Source organism: Coloeus monedula (assembly GCF_965178545.1).
Source record: "Coloeus monedula genome assembly, chromosome: 4".
Lineage (NCBI taxonomy): Eukaryota > Metazoa > Chordata > Aves > Passeriformes > Corvidae > Coloeus > Coloeus monedula.
In genome coordinates this window covers 60,849,178-60,874,657 of record NC_138784.1, presented here as the reverse complement: position 1 = coordinate 60,874,657, position 25,480 = coordinate 60,849,178, and the positions used below count along the sequence as shown (strand labels likewise).

The 25,480-nt window shown below is 38.5% G+C and overlaps 1 protein-coding gene across 1 annotated transcript in view; it reads left to right on the top strand.

The window, feature by feature from the left end:
• The first annotated feature begins 10,988 nt into the window (after nt 1-10,988).
• Nucleotides 10,989-25,480, top strand: part of TBC1D22A (TBC1 domain family member 22A) — a 146,104-nt gene continuing 131,612 nt past the window's right edge. Inside the window, exons 1-4 of the mRNA XM_082280294.1 lie at nt 10,989-11,139; nt 13,539-13,595; nt 15,334-15,674; nt 17,115-17,294. Coding sequence (XP_082136420.1) covers nt 11,078-11,139; nt 13,539-13,595; nt 15,334-15,674; nt 17,115-17,294 — 640 coding nt within the window. The 5' untranslated portion in view covers nt 10,989-11,077. The remainder of the gene's footprint in view (nt 11,140-13,538; nt 13,596-15,333; nt 15,675-17,114; nt 17,295-25,480) is intronic.

The following is a 25,480-nucleotide window of genomic DNA, read 5'->3' as shown; positions in this document are numbered from 1 at the left end:
TTAGCACTCTGAACAACACTAATCTCTTCCAAGACTTGTTTCTCAGCAGAGAGCTGAGCTTGTTCCAGCAGAAAGCCCTTTAGCTCTATCTGTCCTGCCTTTCCCAGTGCACTGGCCCAGAAGCCTGTGGCTCTAGTTTGTCTCAGATGCAGATCCCGAGGCAGACACAGATGTCAGCACTGGCACTGCAGCCTGGCTGGGGAGCCGGCTGAGGGGCAGCGGGAAGGAATGTGGCACCGCATCCTCTCAAGGACTGGAGCACTGCACCTCTCAAGGACTGGAGCACTGCATCTCTCAAGGACTGGAGCACTGCATCTCTCAAGGACTGGAGCACTGCACCTCTCAAGGACTGCAGCACTGCATCTCTCAAGGACTGCAGCACTGCATCCTCTCAAGGACTGGAGCACTGCATCTCTCAAGGACTGCAGCACTGCATCTCTCAAGGACTGCAGCACCGCACCCTCTCAAGGACTGCAGCACTGCATCCTCTCAAGGACTGGAGCACTGCACCTCTCAAGGACTGGAGCACTGCATCCTCTCAAGGACTGCAGCACCGCACCCTCTCAAGGACTGCAGCACTGCATCTCTCAAGGACTGCAGCACTGCACCTCTCAAGGATTGCAGCGCTGCATCCTCTCAAGGACTGCAGCACTGCACCTCTCAAGGATTGCAGCACTGCATCTCTCAAGGACTGCAGCACTGCACCTCTCAAGGATTGCAGCACTGCATCCTCTCAAGGACTGCAGCACCGCACCTCTCAAGGACTGCAGCACCGCACCCTCTCAAAGTCAAGCCTCTGTGGGGCTGCCAGACCTTGCACCCCACCCAGTGAAGCGCTGCCAGAGCTGTGTGGTCACACAAACCCAAGGGTAGGCTCATCTGGTCTCAGCAGCAGGAAAAAGGCTAAAAGCTTTTCCCCTCTTCCCCACTGAATTAATTGTTGGTATGTGAAGTGGTTCCTTCACAAATGGAGTATACTATTTAAATGGCTGAAAGGCTGAAGCCTAATGTGGGCAAAAGATGCATTTTTTCATATTATCTGAGGTTGGCAGACATGTATTTACAGATGAATCAACTCATTTTCCTGGGCAGAGAGACAAATCAAATCCCTAGAGCTTCATACCACGGGAAATGCTTTGGAATGTATTCCAAGTGGTCCTTCATAAAATAACAAAGCAGTTTTGAGCCAGCAGCTACTCATCAAAGTATTGATCCTTTCCTGGCATAACAACATCTTGCTTAGATGACATAATGTTTCCAGTAGAGCCAAGGGCACCTCAGCCCTCTACAGACATGCTTGAGCACACTCAAAAGAGCAATGAGATGCAATGCTGATGAATAGCTCTTTGCCTTCAAGAAAGGAGAACTTGAATGCAAACAAGGATTTATTAACATATATGTTTGTTTCCCATTTTGAGATGGGTGAAAACAAAAGTACAAGCTTCAACCTTATAAATACAACAGAAAATTTCCAAAGCTAATTTAGACACTGAAAGGTTACAGGACAACAAGGGTGCTATGAAAAACATCATGGCCAAATTGAAAGCCTACTAAAGGCAGTTTTATCCTAGATCCATCATTTCTAAAAACTAGATGAAAACTGACTGGTATTTCTCTGCCATAATAGTTTTCTCATTAATTTTACTGTTTTTCAGCATTCTGCCAACTATTAGCAATGAAATAAAGTGGACATTTTCTTCTATTGTGCAGTGTGAAAGAGAGAAAATTGGGATACTATAAAAAATGCATAGAGCTGCTGCTGTGGTGATTTATTCCTTTGCTGTTCCCATATATTCACAATTCAACTGGATCATTACTTAAGAACTATGAAGAAATTGCTCCTTACTGGTTCCAAAGGAAAAGGTTCCAATACAGACGAGCCATGTTAGAGAAGGTGACAACTCTCCTGACTTCTCAGTGAAAAGAGACAGAGCACATTTCCAGACAGAAGTTTAGATTTTAGTTGGACTAAAACCTATGCAGAGCCATGTGGCTCCCTTTTCTCACTACACAAACAGAGGAAAGTTCATTTTGAGACTTTAGACATAGCAATTTAAATGAATTTGTTCCATTAAATTTCCTTTTGCCAGAAAGACGAAAAGTCCACTATTCTTGGTGATACTCTACCAAAACTGCATTTTAATTTGATTTCTAAATAATAGTAAGTGTCTGTATCTAATATGCATTCATATATATATACATATGCCATATCAAAACCAATATAATGCTGTTGAGAGTTTAATACAGCATTAAAGAGCAAGAAATTCCAAAGGGAATACCTTTGAGAGCAATTTATAGGTTGTGCAGCCCAAGGGATGGTTATGATCATCTCCTCTGATTTTCTTGCACAAAGAACATAGATTTTTCACACAGTAAAAACGTCAGTCAGGACCAATGAATTATAGCGAAAGCACAGCAAAGTTTTCAGCAATATAACTGAAACTAATAACACTTTCTCTAGTATTACTTTCCAACAACTAATTCATGTTACGGCTCTGCTACATTCGGGAGTAGTGATTGCCATTATCATTACTTTCAACTTTTAAGTTTTGCCACAAGTGATTTTGTATTTTTAGAGCATTAGTAAAAATGTTGGCTAGCATTGATTGAGAACTGGTACAAACAGAAGATCATCACATACAAATTTATGTAAGTCATAGACAACAAAGATGGTATAGGATCAGATACTAATGATAATTATAGTATTAATATGGGAACAAGAATACAGTATGACATGAGCTTTTTTTTTAGGGTTTGTAAAAGAATAGACAAAGATTTATCTGGTAGAAATCTATCTGTTCTTCCCTTTAGCTACATTAATTAGTCCAGTGTAAGACACAATCTCCTTAAGCAAGGCTTTTTAAAAAAAAAAAACCAAGAAGAAAAAAACACAGGCTTTTCAAACTTCATTCGTATTTCAATATTGTTCCTGTTCTACAGTCTGTGGCTGAGTTTCAGTGTTGGAGAGATCTTCGAAAAATTACACATTTAATGTATTTATTTCCTCTGGTTACTTGTGAAATCTTATTTTAATGACCATGCATACTAGAATTATTACCACTATACTTCAAGATTTCAGTAAAAGAGATTAAACCTTTGAGCTCTTTCGATGTAAAATGGCTTCAACTTCTGAGAGCTTCCTGTGATTACCTTATCATTTTCTCTTCAAAACCTAGGGACTCTCTGGTGGTTTTACATCAGTATTTTCAGTTCATTTCTTGCACTAAGATTGCCAGTCCTGAAACAACTGTTAAGACCATTCAAACAAAATTCAAATTTTCATTTCAAGGTTTAGAAGCTAAGCTGTTTTTTTTTTATTACTTTACAGCATGATGCTACATACTGTGTTATACCAGAAAGTGATATGAATAGCAAAATACTTAATTCTCACTTTTTAGTCTGAGTTTTCTTTTTTTCACTTAGCTGAAAACTGTCTACTATTCCTACCCACTTCTCAAAAGTAATGATCTAAAAAGAACAAAATTGCAGGTTTTAATTTTTTTCCCAATTCCCCCAACAATATTAAATATAGGAAAACATTTTTCATCTTCAACTAAAGACTACTTTGCAAATCCAACTCACTAACAGAATATACCTCTTGAATAAGGAGCAGCAACACCTAAAAGCAAATGTATAAAATACTTTGTTACCTTTATCATATATTTTCACCCAAACATCTGCAGCTACTCCCATTTTCTTTGCACTATACTTTTGCTTATGTCTCTTTCACCAAGCTCTCAACCTCTCTGTTGCTAAATCCTAAGCCTTGCCAACACTCTCACTAGTAAAATGGGTAGCTCAACCAACAGCATTACCCCAGGAGCACTCAGTAACTCTTTTCTACTGAAAGTCATGATAGGAAGACTCTGTTACTAGTACTCCAACTGCATTATCTTCATTACACTTGTTGCTCAGTTTATATTTGCCCTCATTCAGGCAAAAGCATACACAAACCACAACACCAGCAATAAATATTCAATAATGGACAATTCATGAGACCTAATACAGACTTACCTCTTAAGTAGCAAATTCCATTCCTCTTTCAGAAAAAGAAAACATGACTTTGATACAACTCACTTGACTTGAACAATAACTATAATGTATTATATTGAAGATATAGTATCTGAAGATATAATTCTGGAAATTATACCTATGCAAGACACTGTTAAGGCCAGCTGTATTTTTTTTATTTTATCCGGTATTTTTCATTCACCTTACACTACCTGAACTTACTTTACCACTAATCCATTTTTACAGAAATTGTATTAATAGGATTTCAATGCTGAAAATGTATCGAACACTAAGAAAGAAGGGAATAAGACTCTTTTCAGTTCAAGTGTACATTTCAACTGCTATGCAAAGAAACCCTGAAATGGAATTAAAAAGCAAACAGTGAAACTTAATAACCTTCTAATACACATTTGATCAAAGAGAAATTAATTGAGAGATAAATAGGGTCAAACAGCATAGTAAAGGCTTTGCTATCTTCAAGAAGCATCAACAGAAAATAATCCCTCCCTCAGACACAAATGACATGAAAAATGCACTAACAGGGGCTCAGAGACATAAAAAGACATGTCAGTGGTAGACTTACAGATCCAAGAAAAAGCCATAAGAGCACCGGTGATGAAGCTGGATAGTCAAAGACAAGACTAGAGAAAAAAATCCCCAAGCCCCAAAACCCAAACCCCAAATCCTGCAGCAGTCAGTCATGAATATTGTGAGGTAACAAATGTGTGCTCTCAAGAGAAATGGTAGATGTCAATTAACACACAGCTTGATGCATTCTAACACCTGAAAATATCTGCTGAAAATAATTCATTGAAATTCCTACATATCATCATGTCTCCATTCTTCTCAGATGCATGGGAGGAGTTACAGATTTACTTCTAAATAGCTTTTTTTGACCAAAACAAGGAAGGGACCAAGGACATGATTTAAGCTACTGGCATGCTAAATGCAATGCCTCCATGCTGAATACATCTTCTGGGAACAACAGACCAAACACAAAAAGAAACACAGACTGTGCAGAGAATGAACTAAAAAAATGAAAAAGTAAAAATGCTGCTAAATATTTCTGTCTGTGTCTGGTGTTTTTCCTGGAATTTGAGCTTAAGTTGTCCATTAGAAGAAAAATGACCGAAACAGAGTGGTTGAACCAAAGCACCTAAGCTTGCTGTTGAATTCCTGCTTAGAGTTACAAGACACTTTGTTTCAGGTACTTTCTCAAAAAAATTTCAATAATACAAACTGCGAAAAGAAGAAAAGAAGTGAGGCACATAGTAAGATGAGTATGGCTGTTTTAAACAGAAACCTAAGGGAACCAAGAGCCCTGCTTACTCTGATATTACATTCCCAAACCTAGTTTTGCACTCAAGTACATTACAGATGATTCTTCAGGAAAAAATGAGCCAGTTTGTAGATTCAGCAAAGCTCTAGATACATATTTTACATTCTGTCCTGTTACATGTCCAGTTTTTAGACTAAAGCAATAGCTTTGCTATTTGTTATAATTTCCATTAAAAACAAATGTGTGTGTGGGGGGGTGGGTTCTGTGTCTGTTCCAAAGAGTTGCCTAGTCTTACTGATCTTGGAGAAACGGTATTGCCTATTTCCTCATCAACTCACAGTACTAAGCAGGTCTTCTGGTATCTCTAAAGCTCTCCCAATATCTTGAGATCTTTTAACTCCAAGAAACATAAAATAATGTTCCTTGTTCTGATAGTAAGTTGAATGTGAAATTCAGAAACTGATATAAACTATATAATTTAAAGAAAATAAGTTTCTCTCAACAATGAACAGAAGAGAATGATCATGGCTCAGAGCCAAATACACATTGATTTATTACTCTGTGTTTGAAGTTCTGTCATGCCGTAATGCTATGTTTAAACACTCGCTGTACATACAGGAGGCATAATTATGTGGAATTTCAAGGAACTAGAAATATGTTTGAAAGAGGACCTGTTGCTTTTGCCAACTTCTCTGTCTTCTACCCAGTACTTCCACTTAAAAGCGTCTTTCTTTCTCTGAGTCATTTAAGCCTTAACTGCATATTGCATCAGACTTCAAGAAAGAGCATTTCCATCCACTGGGCTGCCGGTGAGCTGCAGTCCTTGGACACAGAGTGCAGCTCCAGGCTACACCCAGCAGGCTATGCCAGTTGATGTGTGGACACAGACAAAAGTAAAGCTAAAAACCTTCACCTAAAATGCATGAAATGTCAACATGAGCACTGTCACTAATATTTTAGTGAATGACAAGTTTTGAAAACTACCCACATCAATCACACTTCTAGACAGAGAAACAAGAGACATTTACCCCAAACCAGCATTTATTTATTCTCTCTCACAGCCTTCTGTCACTGATACTGAATATAGTGTGAGTGAGCATGATTCCATACATGTGCATTACCAGTGTAAATGTATTTTGGCAAATCTGCTATTATTTTCAGAAACTTTTTCAATTCATGTGCAATAGGAAGGGCCACTTACACAGAAAAAGTTACAAAATGCTATGGTGATGACTTGTCTTCAATGATGACTCCTCCTGGCCATTACTCTCTCATGTTGATTTTTTCTCTCTTTTCTCCTCTCCAACTTTCTGGAGAAAAATTGCACTGCCCTGAAAGAGGTTTTGTGACTATGTGATTTGCCAGACCATATCTAACCTTGAATGTAGCTATTGCTTATCCCTTTTCTTTAACATCCCTGTTTTCTTTCTTCCATGGTTCTACTTGAATACTTATTCCTTTTATCTTACCTTGCCTTGTATCTTTTTGTCCAAGTACCAAGTAGTGTACACTCTGGGATTGTTTTCTACCCAAGAATAACTGCTGTCTTCCTCTCTCTGATTCTACCTGAATTCTGGTTTTGGGTTAGCTTGCTTGGTAACTTCACTCTATTTGCTCATTTTTACTTTAAAGAACTGTTTCTTCCATGATATTTACAATAAAGTACATGGAGACAATGGCTTGGTAGAAAGGGATGCCCACGGACCAGACAATATAGTGACCAGCAACCACAGAAAGCCTTGTGTGCTTCAGAAGAATTTCCACTAGTTTGTTAGAGCAGTAAAAATGTGCATAAAATAATTCTTCAGCATGGAAGCGTCTCATTTGAATTCTCTTTAATTTTTTTCCTTATTGATTAAAGCAAAGAGAAAAAATGCATGTAGAGACACGTGGCCTTGTCAGCTTGTACAGTGAGTTTAAGCCACACCTTGCAGTTGCATCAACATTGCAGCACGTTGCTGACACAGCAGTGTAAGGATCAGCATGAGAAAGCACTCCCCAGCTTATACAACTTTATCAGCAAATCCTCCTGGTCTGTGCGCAGCGAAGCTAGCAGGGGAGCACTGTTGTCAGCTTAGTTAATTATGTTTAGCATCAATCTATACTCTCACATCTGTTGTCAGAAAAACTTTTTTTCCAAGGCACACTGCACCACCACAGAGAAGTCTACCTGTGTAACCACACCAGCACAGCAGAAGCTTTCCAGAATAGATGAACTAAAACCAAAACTGAATGTCCACATAGATGCATAGCTATCACACTAAATAACATCTCTGTGCCTTCTTTGTTCAAAACACTGCTAGTGCAAGCTACAACACTCCTCATTTTGACCAGCCAAGAGCATGGATACGTGTGTACATTTTAGAACATACCGAAACTTCCTGAGCATCCTCAGTAACAGTCACCAACTGTATGCAGTTACCTGATTCTAAAAAATGCTCAAGTTAAAAAGAATGCAAAGGGAAAAAAAAAAAGAAAGAAAATTTCAAAAGGAAAAAAAAAGGGAGGAAAAGGAAAAAGAAAGAAGTCCACAAACTCTCTGTAGCTCAATACATTATTTGACCATACCGGCAACAGATCTCTTCCTAACTATAAGTTCTTGCACACGATTTGCATGAAACAAAGCAAATACTACAGTAGACATTTTAATATTTTTTTATTGTTCTGGAATAACAAAAATCCCTATTCAAATGGTACCTGAAATATTACTGCAGTCCCCGTGAAGCAAAGCCTAGTTAATACAGCTGTGCAGATTTGAAACAACTGGTTTGGATGTTTGGGTGTTCTTGAAGACTGTGCTCACCAGCTGCAGTAGGTGAGTCCCAGCTGTGACTGCAATGTTGTTGCTACTCCTTGAATGTCAGCACCTGGATACTCGCAGCTCTCCTCAAACGTAAAGAAACTGACAGTGGAACCTGTGCACACCCTCAGCTGTCCATGCTACATTTGTGTAACCAGAAAAGTTAAGCAGAAACACTGTTAAAATGCATACTCAGACCAAATTCTCCTTCCATAGCTGTGAACTTACCTTCTTGGGATACTCAACCAGTACCATCTTGTAAGCCCTCTTCAAGGACACACTCTTTGCGGCCAGATCACCTTGAGTGGTGGGCATAAAGAATTGCACCTAACTTACTTGAGGATGTGTTGAAAGGTTCCTCCTTCCAAATCCCTTGCATCTCCAGAACCTTGGCAACACAGTTCTGTGTCAGGGATAAAATAAAATTCAGGATAAGGAGAAGATATGAAAATGAATGGAAAAGGAATGAAAACAGTGTCCTTGCCTTCTTGAAAGTCAACAGCAGCCGGCTCTGTAGGACTTATTCCACAGGTCTAAAATTTGCAGCAGACCTTCACAGTAGAAGCACTTGCAGTTCTTGATACAAATGTAGCCCCATTTGCACCTCAGATTTATGCATGGGAACAATCCATGCAACAGTCAGTCATTTCCAGCACAAAATTCTGCAACACATTAAAAATTTAGGCACAAGGTAACATATACTTAATATAATGAAATATTAATAATACAATTAACCTTGTACTGACCTGATTATGTAACTCAGCAAAACCTCCACTGCTAAATGAACAAGAAGTTCCACATGGCTGCACCAGACTGACACAAAAGTTTAATGGTGTCACTTCAGGATTCAGGTCAACTGTCATAAGGATGACAGATGGCTCAGGCTATCTAGGCTGAATCCAACTACGCTTCCCTTTGATAAATACCAACAATGAACAAATAAAAACAACTGAAACATGGTTTTAATATCCATATTAATGCTAAAGATGAAATGTATGTTTTATGGACTTATCACTTTTTTGATAAATCACTTTTGATTTTGATCACTTTTGTCACAAGTGAAATACCTAATTTTTGTATTCTAACAGCAACAAGTATAATTTAAATTTACCTAGCTGTGACCAAGCAAAGTTCCAGTCATGACTTTGCAGGTTTCATTTCACTTCAGCTAACAGACAGAGATCATATTACATTTATTTTCCATTAATGCTGATGATACTCAAGGTCCAGAATCTGTAAGAGGAATCCTACCTAAAGAACACAAATGGAGAAAATGATACTACTTACAGCAAATAAATCTGTAAATGGCATTGAAATTACAACTTTCACCTGTGGACGGTGATCTAGCAAGATCTGTGAAACATTTCATTTTTGTCAGATCTTAGACCAACCCCTCTGTAGTTCGCCGGCAGAGACAGAGGCAAAGCAAGATGTGTTTCAACCCAAGACTGTGAGTCTCAAGGTCTTTAGTGTCTCTTCGTGGTTGCCAGCAACTGATGCCTTATCCTGGTCTTAAAATCAAAGAGTCAAACACGGTTAGAAGGGAAGAAGGGATTTTACCTTGGTATTTATTTTAAGGATCCGTAGGTGCACTACGTCCAGGTCGAATGCACCAAAATGCACATCGCAATGCCCACCCCCAAAAGATCAGGTATAACATTATAGGTCTTACTAAATAGCATGTCTATCAAAAATTCCCCAATGAGAGGCTCAAGTGAGCCCCGTCCCCCGAGGAACCTTCCCCTGGATGGTTCTATCAGCTTACAGAATGTGTTCTGGAGAGGACCTTGGGGTCTGGGGGCATTTTGATCCCTAACTCCGAAGTTTCTAAAATGTTTCGTCTCCTAGCTTGACAAACAAGTCCAAGAATGAAGGCAAAAAGCACTAGGAATACAGAAGTTGTAAAAAGGTATAAAAGGGGTACAAAAGAAAAGGCAAAAAATCATCATGGAATCAAAGGCAACTACTAAAGTAAATCCCAAAGCAGGAAGAAAACTTTTTTTCTTCTTTTTAATTCTTAAGCAGTAACTTACACATGAAATACATACTAAAGAACAAACGTTGCACTGTAGATCAGGTCTTATACTACATGTCAATTTTTTGGCTTAATCGTGGCAGGATGTTCCCCAAACCATTGTTGATCTATTAAATTATATGCTAAATTGCATTGAGATGCAGCAAAAAAATCCTGTCACTCAGCACTGTTTTCTAAGGAGCCATACTCCAAAGAACAACATAAAACCATACTTATTTTCTTGGCAGAAGTGAGGTACCCTCGGATCAGAAATGCTGGGAAGTCTACAGATACTAATAAAACCCCTCAATCTTGTACCACCTCAAAGCCTTAAATAAAGTGGGTACAACGATTGGAGAGCTTTAAAAGAAAGAAATCTTAAAGCCCCCCGACCCCACTAATTGGGTTGATAATTGAAAATAATTGTACAAAGATAAAGTAGAAAAAATGTGATGGATTTTGTTATAAACCGATGCCCGCCGATCCTCAGTTAACGTCTCCATCCACTTACAAGGCGAGTTTTGCACTTCTAAGGAGTACTCTGAGGAATTGCTCTGTATGGTTCAATCAAAAAGGATTAAAGTCTGAACACGTCACCCTCGCAGAGCCGCGAAATAACCCCTGAGTTACAGGAATGCTTTGGACGGGGAACACGCGCGGGAACCTCCGTGACGGGGCTTCGGGCCGGGCCGGGGCCGCCACCCCAGCGGCCGCTCCCGGGGCCGCCCCCGTCCGCCCCAGCATCCCCTCGCTGCGATTGGCCCGACCGGACGCACCCGGCAGCAATCTCACTTCTGGTTGGCTCAAACTTCCGGGCCGCTGCCAGGGGCGAATGAGGCGCGGGGTTGTTTTCCCGTCCCAAGATGGCGGCGCTCAGTGCTGCTTCTGTGGAAGGGAATGGTGGGAAGTGAAGCCTGAGGGAGCGGGCTGGGGCCGGGGCCGCGAACGCGGAGGGGGATGAGGTGACGCCGCAATGGCGAGCGACGGGGGCAGGAAGCAGTTCTGGAAGCGGAGCGGCGCGAAGGTGCCGGGCAGGTGAGAGGAGCCGCGGGAAGGTCGGTGTCGCGGGCCCCTGGACGCGGCCGGGCCAGGGGGGGCGGCTCTGCCCGTCCGGCTTCGCTGGGACCCCAACACCGCGTTCCTGCCCCCTCGCCGCCGAGTCCAAAGGGACATCGCAGGCCCTGTGAGTCTCTGCTGCCGTTGCCGTGTCCGGTCGGTCCGTGTTCGGACCCGGTTCTCTGTTAGCTCAGTGCTCGGAGCCTTCCAGTGCTGGGCACCTCCAGTTGTCTGGTGGAGATCGCTGGTGGTCAGTAAGCGTTGGTGATAACTTGTATCAGAAAGGTTGTTAAATAATTATCTGGATGTGTGTTTCTAGCCTGACCCCATGATTAAGGGAGTTAACGTTATCTTGGGGATGTGTTCACCGGGAAATTTTGAGTGGGAGAATGTGTTTGTAGTTCTCAGCAGTGCCAAGTTAGGTTGTTTTGAAACTTGATGCAAGTTATGCTATTTTAGAAATACTTTGCAGGAAACTCCATTTTCTAGGCATAGAGACATGTTTTAGTTTCTGCTACGTATTTCCAATTATTGTCAATTTCTCAACTTTCTTTCTGAAGTGTGAACAGCAGACCAGTCGTTGTATTATTTCAAGGAGCTACAAGCACATCCTGCAATTCAAGATTTTCCCGGGAACAGATCCCCAGAGTTACATTAACTCTTTTGACTGTTGCATCAGGCTGGGAATGCATGTTCAGATGATTATTTAGCAGTGATGTACTCTGGGCTCATCCCTAAACTGTTCTCACAGTACAGTTTTCTATATTCTTTTTGTAAGAGTGATGTGTACTTGTGGTTCTCAGAGAACAGTAACTCTGTATTTTATACTCTTTACCTGAATTCAGCAACATAGTCCTGCTCATCATTTACGTTCTTACATTTTCAGTTACCCCTAAGCGCTAACTGGGAGCGGTTTTGTTTCTCTGGTTACAAACTAACTTTTTCAGTCCAACTGTTATTGTTCCTCTAAAGTGTTTTCTTTGTAACTTTGCTGAATCTCTTGAGGGTAGAACACTTTTGGCCCCCCTCTCTTGCAAAGGGTCTATAAATAGTTGCAGTTAATGTGCAGGCAACTGCGGGCTTGTGGAAAAACAAGGACCCTGTGGAGAATGTGCTTTTCATTTTTATTTATTTTTTTATGGCAGGGAGAGGATTGTTGTTGCTTTGTATTTGAGTGGATTTCCATTGCAGTTGTTCACAGAGTGGTGTAAGGAAAAGGCACGTTCTGTGTGTATGGAAATGGACAGTGACACCTGACCGTCATGTGAGCGTAGAGCAGGAAACTTGGCTGTGGAGAGGATGGTGTATGGTTGTGTGGAAAGGCTGATGGGGGACTGACTTTTTTATTTCCATGGAATCACATAAAAATCGTTAAGAGTTTTTATGAACCACCATTTTCAGTCACCATTAGGGCTAATTTCACTGGTGTTAATGCTGCACCTGTTGTGAAAGTCTAAGACTTCCTTAAAATCTGTTATGACTGCAGTCTTTTTGGCTTGGTTCTATCTCAGGTTTACTAAGGTTGGACTTATTGTTATGGTCTGGAGATTGGTTTTGGTGTGTCAGGAGCATATGTTTGTGTCCTATGTGGTTTTTAGTACAGGTTTGGGTAGATGTTAATGTTGTGTATGATTTATTTCTCTTGCAATTAGAGAGTTCTGTAGCAGTAATTTCTATTATGAAGCCACATGTAAATTTTGATGTGTCTTCTGTCGAGTTTTTTTACTTGCAAAATAATTTTATATCCTATAACTGGGAGGTAATGAATTTTTAGTTTGTAGAGAGTTTTGGTTTTAACACAATAACATGCTGTTTTGTAGTGTTAGAGGCTAGTGAATGTCTGTCTTTGGAAGCTTATTTGTTTCAAAGCATTCTTTTAATACTCCTAGGGCTTTTATTCTCTAACCTGTCACCGTCTACATTTTTCTGTAGCTTTGTTATCCTTGTACTTTAGTAGTGGTTAAGAATTGTCTGGTTGGATTTTGGGTGACAAGGGTACATGGAAGATTAAATCTTTATAGATATTTCTTTGAGAATTTCTAATTTTTTGCAATAGAGAAATGAAGAAATGAGAAATCAGAGAAGAGAATTTTTGTAGATTCTTACCGCAGAGTTAACTTACTTCTCGTTTTAATTCCTAGTTAGAAAAATAAAATAGCCTAAGTTAGCTTAGGTCTCACAAAGAGTTCCTGCTTAGCAAATCTATGATTTTTATTAAATTACTCAATTGCAGCTTCATTATTTTTAGTGGTATGTGAAATTCTTTGAAACAGAGAACTGTTGGAACATTTCAATTCTGTTTTTTATTGACTATTTAATACACAGAAAGTCTCCAAATATTTATTATTTTTGTGGTAACTCTCTTTCTTTTCCTTTAGTATTCAACATGTGTATGGAGCTCAGCATCCACCTTTTGATCCATTATTGCATGGAACGTAAGTTAACCTAATATTTAAATATTCCAGATATTTTGTGTCTCCTCTGTCTCCTCTTTTTTTTTTTTTTTTTTCCTCCTGTTGGTCGTAAAGTTTATTGTTAATCTTCCTTTTTCAATTTTTGTCATAATCTTCTTGACTTCTCTGTTCTGACTTCTCCTTTGTGACTTCCTGGTGGTTACCATATTTTCAGGAACAAATCAGCTCTTTCAGATCTTAGCTAACATAGATTGCCAGCTGTTATTATTTATTTGTAATATCTTATACATGGGAAATTGTGGTAAAGTAAAAAAAAAAAAAAAAGTGTTCTAAAGAAAAGTATTTGGTTGGAAGAATGTCATGCTTCTACTAGATTTTTTCAAGGGCTGCTTTAAAAGAGTACAAGAAGTAAACATTCTAGTTAATTTTCAGATGATACAGAGTTGGAGACAGTTGAAATGTGTGATTTTAAGGGCTGGATTAAAAGAAATGAGATTAATTGATTCAAAATATGGAGGTATAGAGGCCCAGTAACAAAAAAACTGGAAGCTTATTGCTTGAAGTGGCAGAATTGGAGAAAGACCTTGCTGTTTTAGACAGTGATGACAAGTCAGGTAAAAGTGTAATTGTTGTAGCACCTGTTAGGGAAGTTACTTCCTGTAAGACGTAACAGAAACGGTATTACTGGCATTGCATTAGAACTGGGTAAGAACTTTTTCTGGTTTGCAGTTCTGCCTGCCTTGTCTTAACAGCAAAAAGAAAAACTAGCCCAGGCAGAAAGACAGGGAGGTCAGAAATGAACTCTAGAACCATTTTGGTGCAATTCTCTGTAGGATGACCCTGCTTGAGCAGGGAGGTTGGGCCAAATGAGCCACTGTGGTCCTTTCCCACCTTACCCATTCTGTGAAAGCGAAATTAAGTTAATGGCAGTAACTTCTCTATTTTTTGAGAACACACTGAGAAATCCTCTCAACTTTATACCCTATTCAGCTCAGTTCTGAAGGGAGATGTGATTGCTCTGCATCACTGTAAGTGAGATCAAGTGCCAGGCTAGGGAGGGATACTTGGTTCATATCGCACACTGCGTGCTGACAGAGGGGCAAAAGGTTGGGAGCTGATCAGGGTCCACTCAGACTAGTAACCAGAAGAAGTATCCTTCCTCTGAGAAGAGCAAAGTTCCAAAGGAAATCCATGCTGGCATGCCTGAATGGGGAGGAGTGATAGATTTAATGAGTTTTAAGGTGAGACTTGATTTGTTTATGACAATGATTGTGTTGTGTGATTGGTTATGATGACTTAAGAGTAGACCATGACTTGATTACAGCTCCTGTGCGGTTATGCAGCAATTGTATTGAAACGGCTGAAATCTACAGAAATGTATGAAGCAAGAGCAGTGCAATGTGCCCTGTCTATTTTATAAGCTATTCTAGTAGTAATCCTTTCATGTGACTTTGTGGTTGGTCTTTTTTTTTTTGTTTTTGGTTTGGTTTTTTGTTGGGTTTTTTTTTCTTAAGAAAAGGGAAGGAAAGATTTGTTCAGCTTCCATTCAAAGCAACAAAGTGTCAGTTTTTACAGCCCTTGTTCTCAGACTTCTTCAGCTGTATGGTACCATGGGTGGATGTAGTGGTAACACGAGTGGGGAGAGATAAATATTTGCTACCTATATGGTTTCAACTATGAATGTTTGGGGTTTGGTCCTATGCATAGCGTTTTGCTTCCTTACTAGTTTTCTAAATATTGTTTATTTGGTTTTGAACAGCTTGATAAAAGCAGGTTCAAAGCCACCTACAACTCCAGTGAAATTGAAGAAAGTCAGCACCTTCCAAGAGTTTGAAAGTAACACAAGTGATGCTTGGGATCTTGGAGATGATGATGATGAACTCTTAGCAATAGCTGCTGAAAACTTAAATACAGAAGTGGTCATGGAAACAGCTCACAAAGTAATTCAGAATCACAGCAAGCTACAAGAACAGCATAAATTCCAGGAAGAACATCTACAAGAAGAAAAACAAGAGGAATTTGCACAGCTGACTTCAGTTGCATGTGGTGATAATAGGCTTGTTAAATCAGTCAGCGAAGGTCATACATCAAGTTCATTAGGTATGTTGAAAAGTGAAAAAGATGTTGGAAGTTGAAGGATGAGAGCTACAATATTTGCCCCTGTAAGACAGGAAACCCTTCCCAACCCTTTACTAATACTGCAGGAAAATACTGTTTGTCACCAGTGATTTATTTGAGAGGAAGACTGCATGCCTTACTAAATTGTAATGCATATGAGGGAAGAATAATTAAGCTTTCTTTGTTTTCAGCCTTACAAAGTCTCCAATTTTGGATGGAAGTTCCACTATTGAATGTATTTTATTGGTTAAATCCACCAAGATGTATGCAATTAATAGTAATACTACTATTCTGAAAAATTGTTATTAAAATAGTACTGCATAAAATATATTGAAAAGCAGGTGGATTGGGAAATTCACCCTTATGTGATCTGTTCCGTGGTTTGTGTATAAGCTTTAAAGTAACCAGTTGCAATGATTTCAAGATTTCTCAATGGTTGATTTTTGTTTGCGTCCTGGTTTGAGACAAATTAAGGGAAACGCTCTGGGAGGAACATCCCCTCCAAAGAAGGCGGGTTTCAGCCGCCCCTCTCCCACCAGGTTTGGAAAGAAAATTCCTTGGGCAAAAGTGAGAAAGGAAAAAAAAGTTATTTATTTAACAAACACCATGCTGGCACAGGAAAAGAATAATGCTAAATATTAAAACCTCTCGCTGTGGAGAGAACCTGGGTAGATTTCAGAGTCCTTTCTGTGGGTGTGGCTTTGTCCTCTTCGGAGCTGGGTCAGCTTGGGCCCCTCCGGGCTGAGATGTAAGGTCTCCCAACTGATGTTTTGGTGGTGTTGGACAGTCCAGACGAGAAGAAGAAGAAACGGACATTCCAGGAAAACTCCTTGCTTTATCTAACGAACAAAAAGCTAGCTAGAAAGCAGGAGAATGTCACTCTCTTCCCTGCTGCAGAGAGCTGAGGTGAGCAGCCGGGCAGGAGAAGCCAGCGAGCTTATCTGTGTTTTGAACACAGCCCCAAAAGAATTCCACCGGCTTCCCCCCACTCTCTCTTAAAGGTCTGCCTTAAAGCTACAGAAAAAGCACAGGATTCATGTCTGGGCATAGAGCAGGTGATAGGGGGTACACATCATAAAGTCACACCAAGACATTCCACCCCAAAGACTGTTAGTTTGTTTTATTTCTTTTTTAAGGATGGCAAGGAGAATGAAAACAGCTTTTAGTAACACAGAGATTTTAGAAATCCATTGGCCTTGCTATTAATATGATCTCTAATTGATGTATTTTAATTGTGGAATACTGCTTCAAAGAGAAATGCTCTTTCTGCTGAATCCTAGTAATTTGAAGTCCAAACTTCTGCTATACTTGAGTCTGCATTTTTCAAAACAGAATTCTATTTTAAATTTACAAATTAAGTTCAACTGATTAGTAGTCTTCTCACTGGCTGAGGCTAACTGCTATGCTTCTTTTTCCCTTCAGATAATGCTAGTGAAAATTCTTCCATGCAGAGATCACAGTCACTTCCACAAACTTCCATACCTCCCTTGACAAGTGGAATGGCAGACTACAGCACCTCAGTTACTCCTGCGTTAACTGAGAGAGAAGCATCTCGATTAGACAAATTTAAGCAGCTACTTGCTGGCCCAAATACAGATCTTGGTGAGTGTTTCTTATAGGACCTGTGAATTACATCTAAATTATTTTTAAGCTATAGAATTTTCCTGTTTGATCTAGTTTGATTCCTGCCATGGTTTGCTTAGAATCTAATCCTTTCAACATTGAGAACTGGTCTTTCAGTATTATTCTTTCTTTTGTAAGCTTTTAGTACTCATGCTTTTAATAAGTGATTTGCATACATCCTGCTAATACCTAGGGTGTTCGATGGCTTCTTATTCTTTCTCACATTATTTCTTCCTACTAGATTAATCTCTGTAGAAAAAAACCCAAAGTATAATTAGCAGTGTTTATTGTTAATGCCTGATAACAGAACAGTTTGGAATATAAGAGTTATTTTCGTGCTTGGAAATAAATAGGAGTGAAAAACGGTGAGGCATATAAGTATTACTGCTTGTCTACTCAGTGTGCCTTCTTCATGTTCACAGGCTGATTACAGTAGTTCTGTGTCTCATCTGTGAATGCTGACAACAAGTCAATGAGAAAACAAATGCATTGTCACATAACTTGACTGTTCCCTTTGTATACTGGATTTTAGCTGCTGAATAGTCAATACAAGTGCTGAGAGGGTATCACAGAATCAAATGGCTTTGTATCCCAAGTGAAAATCTGAAGTAGAATTAGTACACTGCATTTGGAGAACTTGGTGATTAGGAGTTTAGGGCAAAATAATGAATAAAGGAAGTGTCTTTGAGGTAGACCATTCTAGAAGATACCTGCAGGAAACTTACTGGAAGAGGTAGAAATTGCATGTTTGCCTGGTCATTGTCATGGGGCTTCTTCAATATAATACAGTCTGAGTTGTGGCTTCTTTTTTTTTTTTTTTTTTTTTTTTTTTTCCCCCCCCAATGCTGTGTCTTATTGTCAGATTGATGCTAGGAAAGTACAACTGTGGAAACTATCACAACTGGATGAGATTTAGCACTTCAGTGAGTTATAGGACATTCATATGAAATGCAGCTGTGAATAAAAGGAGGTGTTAAAACATATTTTACATAAACTTGAAAATAATAATCAAATATCACTTTTTAGCCCTTTGATCTAACAGATGTTATGACCTTTGTGATTTTGACCAACATGAAAACTCATAACTTAAGAATATTTTAACAGTAGAAATCTTTGTTACATAAGGTTGCAAAATCAGAGGAAAGACAGAGTTTAGTTTAAACCTATCCATTTCACTTTTGCTGTCTAATTAGTTGGGAATACTTTACCAATAAATCAGATTTATGGATTAAAGTAAAATAATTTTGGAAGAAAATTTCCTCTTTTATTAGCAGTGCAGTCACCCTGCTTGTGGTGAATTTAGTCAATGCTATTTAAACAAACTGGGTTTGTTTTTTTTTTTTCCCTATTGAACTTTATACGTCTCACACTGAAATATATGTAGGAAAGTGAAATTTGAGTATGTTTCCTTGATATTAAAGTGTGAAAAATATCTAATAAGCTCTCAATATTATTTCTTGTACAAACCACTAAATAATGCCTTTTCTACATCTGTTTATGGGAAGCTTGTTCTTTCTATTGGTGTGCAAACTGATGAGTACAGTTTGAAATCGTGTGAATAGAATTTTATACCCAGTTTTGATTTGTTGATGCAGATATTTTGACTTTTGTATCTGGAATATGTCCAATCACACATACATACATACATACACACACACACACAGATATATATATATATCATGTATATTTATATACAGGTAATACATGATTTTTTTTAGTGAAAGCAATAAATTCCTTATTGATGACATGCAAACTCTTGATGATCATGAAGCTCTTAGGAGTAGATCACATATGATGGTAGTGCTTAGACTGCATTATTGGTATATATTAGAGAAAGTGTGTGTACACATATATACATATGTAAACACGTATGTGCTTATTGCCGTATGCACAATTCACCAGAATCTGGTGTGTGCATGTCTGTGTGCATTTTTAATGTATGCATTTTTGGAAGATGTTTGGTTTAGCTCTGTGCTACAATGAAGATTATGTTTAAAAAGTATTCTTGACTTATAAGGACAGCAGTAGCCTGGGAAACTGTTACAGGTTGTGTGTGGCTTTTTTAATTTGTTGTTGGGGTGGTTTTTGTGGTTTTTTTTCCTGTTTTTCTTCAGAATAATACTGGAAATGTACTAAGGTAGAAAGTAGGTAATAGGCTCCAAGCTAAAAGTTATGTAAGTAATGTAGAGATAGGTGGCTATTCTGTTGCAACTGGCTTGTTCTGTGTGTGTGTGGTGGTGTGGTATGTGTGGGTCTGTTTTGTGTTAGAGCCATAAATAGTTGGGCTTTGTTTGTCATGATGAATTGAATTAGTAAGTCTTGTAGACATTTTTGTAAATATTTCTGTTCATTTCTGCAAGTATTAGGCTTGGTTTTGCTTGGAAGTAGAAGTAACAGAAGTAAAGTATTTCTATTGTGTTTGTTTCCTTGATACGGTTTTGCATATTGTTGAAATAGATTATGTAGCAAGTGCTTTCAAAACAAAATATAAGTAAGGTAATCTGTGGAACTGTAGCCATATCACACACATTTTCAATTGAAGACTTTTATCATAATGTGAGAAATCAACTTTGACTATGAATACAAAGTAACACAAATGACGTTTAAATCCTTTCAGTCACACTCGAATAATCATTATCCTATAAAGATAGTGTAAAATGCAATTTTAGTCTTGTATGTCAACTAGAGGTTGTGAAAGAGTGTGTTCTTTCACAAGAAAACTCTCAGAAAGATGGATTATGTGTATAAATTTGGTAGTGAAGATTATTTTAGCCATTGGAGACTACTTACAGATTTTGGAGTTGGGTTTGGTCCACAGGTTGGATATTATGAACTTGTGGAAATAGTTACTGCAAGAAATGTGGGCTCGTAGAAGGAGGCTATTGTAAGAAACAGTTTTGGTTGGAGGGGGACTTGAGGACTGACCCCTGTGTGAGGTGATGGGTGCACGTTCTGGAAGCAGGGTGGGACTGTCAGTAGTACAGCTGAGTTCAGGAGGCAGCTGCAGAGTAGACTGTAGAGTCTGTGTGTCTGCAGAGCTTCCTGCTCCTGGTACTGCATGCCAGGTTATTCAGCAGGAATAATTCACAGTAGTTTTGTGCAATCAGCTTGTGCTTATGCTTGACTTGCAGTCATTTCGATGTAGACTTACTTAATTTCAGGCCTTGTCTTTCCTTGTAATGGACCTTGCATTACTGAGTGAAGATGGGCTTGCAGAATCTTTTGCAAACAGTTGCTTGCTTTAAGAGGAGGGCACAGAACTTTAACAAAGCAGCGTGGGGGGAATGTTTCTGAGAAGAAATTTCTCTTTCCTTCAACAGACCGCTTTGTACATATTAGAGAAACAGTACTGCTGTGTCTATCAGGTTTCCCATTAAAGTTTAATTCTATTAAACGTATTAAACTTGTGTTTTTTAGTAATCTTGTACAATGTTTTAGGGAGCTGTTTACTGTGCAAACACGGTGTAAGCAGACTGTTGATAAAATTTCACGAAGCAACAAACAAGTTACTGCATACTTGCAACCTCAGCACAGCAGATGTATGCTGGGTTTTTAATATCAATTTAAAAATTAGGTGATGAAAGCACTTGCTTAACTCCTTCTTTATCTTCAAATCAACAATTTTTCTGCTTTTTTACACATGTATGGCTAATGAGTGTGTAGTTGGATGTGAGAAACATGTTTATTTGAGTCAGACAATAACCAGTGGTAAGCTTGCTGTACTATGTTCTCTTGGTTTAATAAAGCTTCATAACATTGTAATGCTACTGTTATGCAACATAACACAAGTATTTAATTATTTCAGAGTGAAACCAACGAATTTCTTAAGTTGTAAAACTGTTTTGCCTGTTAAGATGACTTTTTTTCTACTTAGTCATGACAAATCTTGAATTGAATAAAATAACATACTACCTTTTTGCATACTACCTTGATAAAAAGAATAGAAAGCCTGTAAAAGCACCTGTGAAAATTGTAAAATATTCCTGGCTTAAATTTACTCCTGCTGCTGTACACATTCAAGAGCACTTTTCATTGTACTTTTTTTTTAAACTCATCTACTTATCTTCCTCCTTCTAACCAAATCTTAAAAAATAAAACCTTTTCAGAGAGTACTACTAGCTGCTGAGTTGGGTGCTGTCTCTTAGCTAGTCCTTTGCTATGGAAATAAGATAATGTTGTGAAGTCTTACAGAGCATGTAAAGAATAGCTGAATTTATGGTTAATCTGATGGTAGCAAAACTGAATTAGAAATTCTACAGGAATTAATAACGCTGTAATCTCAGATTATCTCATAACAATAGCTGGTTGTTTCTGTGTACTATAATAACAGAATTCAAGAGTGGTTCTCTAGAAGTTAAATTCAGAAAGAAAACTTGTTAGACATCTCTTTTTCCCATTCCAGTGGTCTTTATGTATTGTTGCAGCAACTTGAAAAGTAGGATTTTCCTATTCATGGTCACATTCATTCTAGATTTATATTAAACCTGATCTAACATAGTAATTACCTTTTCTTTCACTTATGGCTCATAAATCTAGTATTCTGTAACAGCAGTCTGTTATGTCCTGTAAAATTGCTTGCCAAACTGGTGCTATTGAAAAGTTTCAATAACTTTACAAAATGCATTAATTGAAATGAACTTGATTAATTTTGTTCCCAGCTTCATTAATTTATCTGCACTGAGCTACACAGTGATTTATCTCAGTGCTCCTACTACATCCATGTCATTTAGAATTTTAATGCCTCCTGCAGCTGTGAGTTACTTGTAGTTGATCATGTGAGGGCTTATTCTCCTTTCAGTTTGTTGATATATAGTATAAAGTGAATGTGTCCTACTGCTGCTTCGTGTGACGTGCCATTAGTCATATCTGTCTTTTCAAATTATTATCACCTAGAGGTGTCCTCTCTGATTCTTGTTCTGTTCTAGTTAGCTTTTTTCCTACAAAACATGCTTTCCTATTTAGCTAATAAAAAAAATTAATAAAAAAGGGCAGTACTCTACCAGTAGACTTTGTAACTTTTTTTTTTTTAAATCCAGAATCTTCTGAAAGAAATGAATGCTAAATATCCATAAGTGATTCCTTTTTTAGTTACTTTTGCAGGATTAGTGTTTTGTCTTCCTGTTTTCTGTGGGTTGGTCTCATAACTTGTATTTTCATGTAATAGTAAAGATTTATTCCGATTACTATTCTAGTGGAATATTTCAATGTAATTTATGGTTTTTCATTGTAACTAGATAATAATAGATTCTTGAAACAATTTTGAGAAGATTTTGCATAGTTTGTCTCTTCAGGATGTATTTACCTTCTTTTTTAAGATCCTTGATTTACACAGTAGTTCCAGACCTGTGCTGATTATAGTGATTCTAGTGATTGCCCCAGTACGGGTACAGGACCTTACACTTTCCCTTGTTGACCTTCTTGGGGTTTGCTGGGCCCACATCTTAAGCCTGTCCATGTCTCTCTGGATGGGATCCATTCCTTCCAGCAAATCCACTGCATCACACAGCTTGGTGTCATCTGCCACGTTACTGAGTGTGCACTCCATCCCTCTGTCAGCATCATCGAGGAAGATACTGAATGGTATTGGCCCCAGTGTGGACCTTTGTGGGACACCACTTGTTACTGGTTTCCACTTGAAGTTGAGCCATTGACTGTAACTCCTTGGATAGGGAGCTGACTGTGTGCCTATATCCGTCTAATAGCCCATCCCTCAAACTAATCTCTCCAGTATTAGTGGCAAGGATGTTGTGGGGGTCTGTATCAAAGGCCTTACAGAAGAATTGTAGTTGGAATCAAATTTTTTCAAGTAGAAAAAATGTAGATTAATGTTGTTATCTTTTAACAAGGATTTGTTAATTTTGACTTGAGCGAGGACTCCTTACTGTGTTCCAAGCACCACCTATCATTGAATTAAGTTTTTATTGACGGAAAGAAAAAAAAAGTAAGACTGAACAGCTGGAGCTCCTATTAATAAACAAGATAATCTTTCCCTTTTCTCAGTTTGGAAAAAGGAGCCTGTACCCTAAAGCTTTCCCTTTTTTTTTTTTTGTTAAGAGTTTTGGTATTCAAGTATGACTCAGATTAATAAAATGGATAAGAGGCATTGTGAATGACACAGATGAGCCCTGGTTCTGAGTTTCTGGACTTCTTGCCTATAAATTGAAGATCTATGTGATTTTTGTTAGTATGAAAATGCATTAAAATAGCTTAGAGAGTAAGCTGTTTCTTTTTGTGTGGTAGTCCACAGTGAACATTTCAGGTTAAAACTACTGATCCGCTCAAAAAGAAATGTGCTCTTAGCACAGTCCTTAAAACTCCCACGTTATACTCATGGCTCCATTAAGGAAGAGCGGAGTTCTGTTCTATGTGTGTTTCCAAGTGGATTTGGATGTAGAACATTAGAGTGGGACCCTAAGTTCAGCTGATGTGAAGGGGTTACTGTTAAAAAAAAAAAAAATCCCTAAATTATCATTCAAATTCCTGTGCACACACAAAATTGCCTTGATAGTTACCACTAACTGATCATAGAAAAAAAAATGGGGTTAGACAGCATTCTGTTCCAAATTGCAAGATTGATTAATTAAAAGGGTGTTTTTGTGTCAGTTAAAGTTTTAGCAGAATTTTTAGAAGATCATTGTACTGATTTGTGCTGAGGTGTTCTAAAACAGTCTGTGAGTCTGAGCCATGTGGTGAGCAATAAAGTGAAGAGGGGTATTTTAGTCTGGATGAGCTGGGAGGAAGAGAGGTACTATATGATGAGATGTTCTTGTAGTTTTTGTGTTTGTATGGCTTTTTGTTTATGATGTGCTGTCTCCTTTCCTTACCTGATAGCATCATTAAAGCTGAACTTACACTTGGTGAAATCTGTATTATCCAGTAAAATAGACTTGGGTGAGAGGTTCAGTGTTCTCTGTTGAAGTTATAGACCGAGGGAGCAGCTTTGCCTCTTCCCATGATGTCTTGCAGACTTTGTGGCGGGAGGAATTTACCAGGAATGTCACCAACAAGACTACTGGGAACTCTGAACATCCTGCGAGTCCTGAAGCTTTTGGACATCAAGATTAGCAATGTACATATTGTAATGAGTGGCACATACAGCTTGTAAGTCAGTTTACGAAGGCTCAAGGAAGTATAATTAATCCTTTAGGTTTTCTTGCCAGCATGTCTTTCACTATTAATAAAATAGGAGCATAAGTCACTGTAACTTCATTAGCAGCATGCCCAGAACTGGAAGATGTATGTAAAACTTGTCTGGGGAGGTAATCATAGTGGAGCAGGCTGGGCTGTGCTGCCTCCCTGATGCAGATTGTTAGTTAGGTGTGCTCTCACATGTATTTTAGTTACAATGGACAACTACTCTGGAGATGTAATGCGTGTTTGCAGTTAACTGAGAAAAACTTTTGTGGATTAGAGGTTAAGGGCTAGCATTTTACAGGAATTTGATATAATAGAAACTAATGTATAGCTAAACTAAAATAATATTTCCAATGCAACCGCTGGAGTAAAGACTCATAATTAAATCAGTAATAGCTGCAATTTTTTTAAACATTCAGAGTAGGGTTTAAAAGCTTTTCTCTTAGTTCTGCTTGAAAAGTTAGAGACTGTTTCAATGGCATTAATGTAAAAATAAAAACAGTTGATGATGCAGAGAAATTGAATGTTTTGGGAGAACTAGGGAAAACAACATCTGCTTCTGCCACAGTTGTTCTCTGTTACTTATCATCATTTCCATCGCTGGCTTCACTTGTTGCAGGTCTTAGCAGTTTCAAGAATCTTCCTTTAGCCTTAGTTTTCCTAATCATTTGCTTTCTTGTACCTTTTAACACCAACCTCATCTGCTTCTGCTTCTCTGACTTTTTATGTGAAATAGCAGACAAGATGTACTTTCCTACTCTTTTCTAGTAAAGGTTCTGAAAAGGACCTTACCCTGTATTTACAAAGGTGCATTGGACTTTATTTCCTGTTCCTGCAGCATTCAGAATAACTCTTTGTTCCATTGAGAAGATTAAGGGTCGTGTTTGATTAAAAAAAAAATTAATGAAGTGCCTAACAGAGCTATTACTCATTTTGAAAACCAGTTGCTGTGGTTGCCATAGTAATAACAAGCCCTCTGTTAAAGCTATTTTCTATATGTACTGCCTGTATTATAACATGCTGTTGGGGGA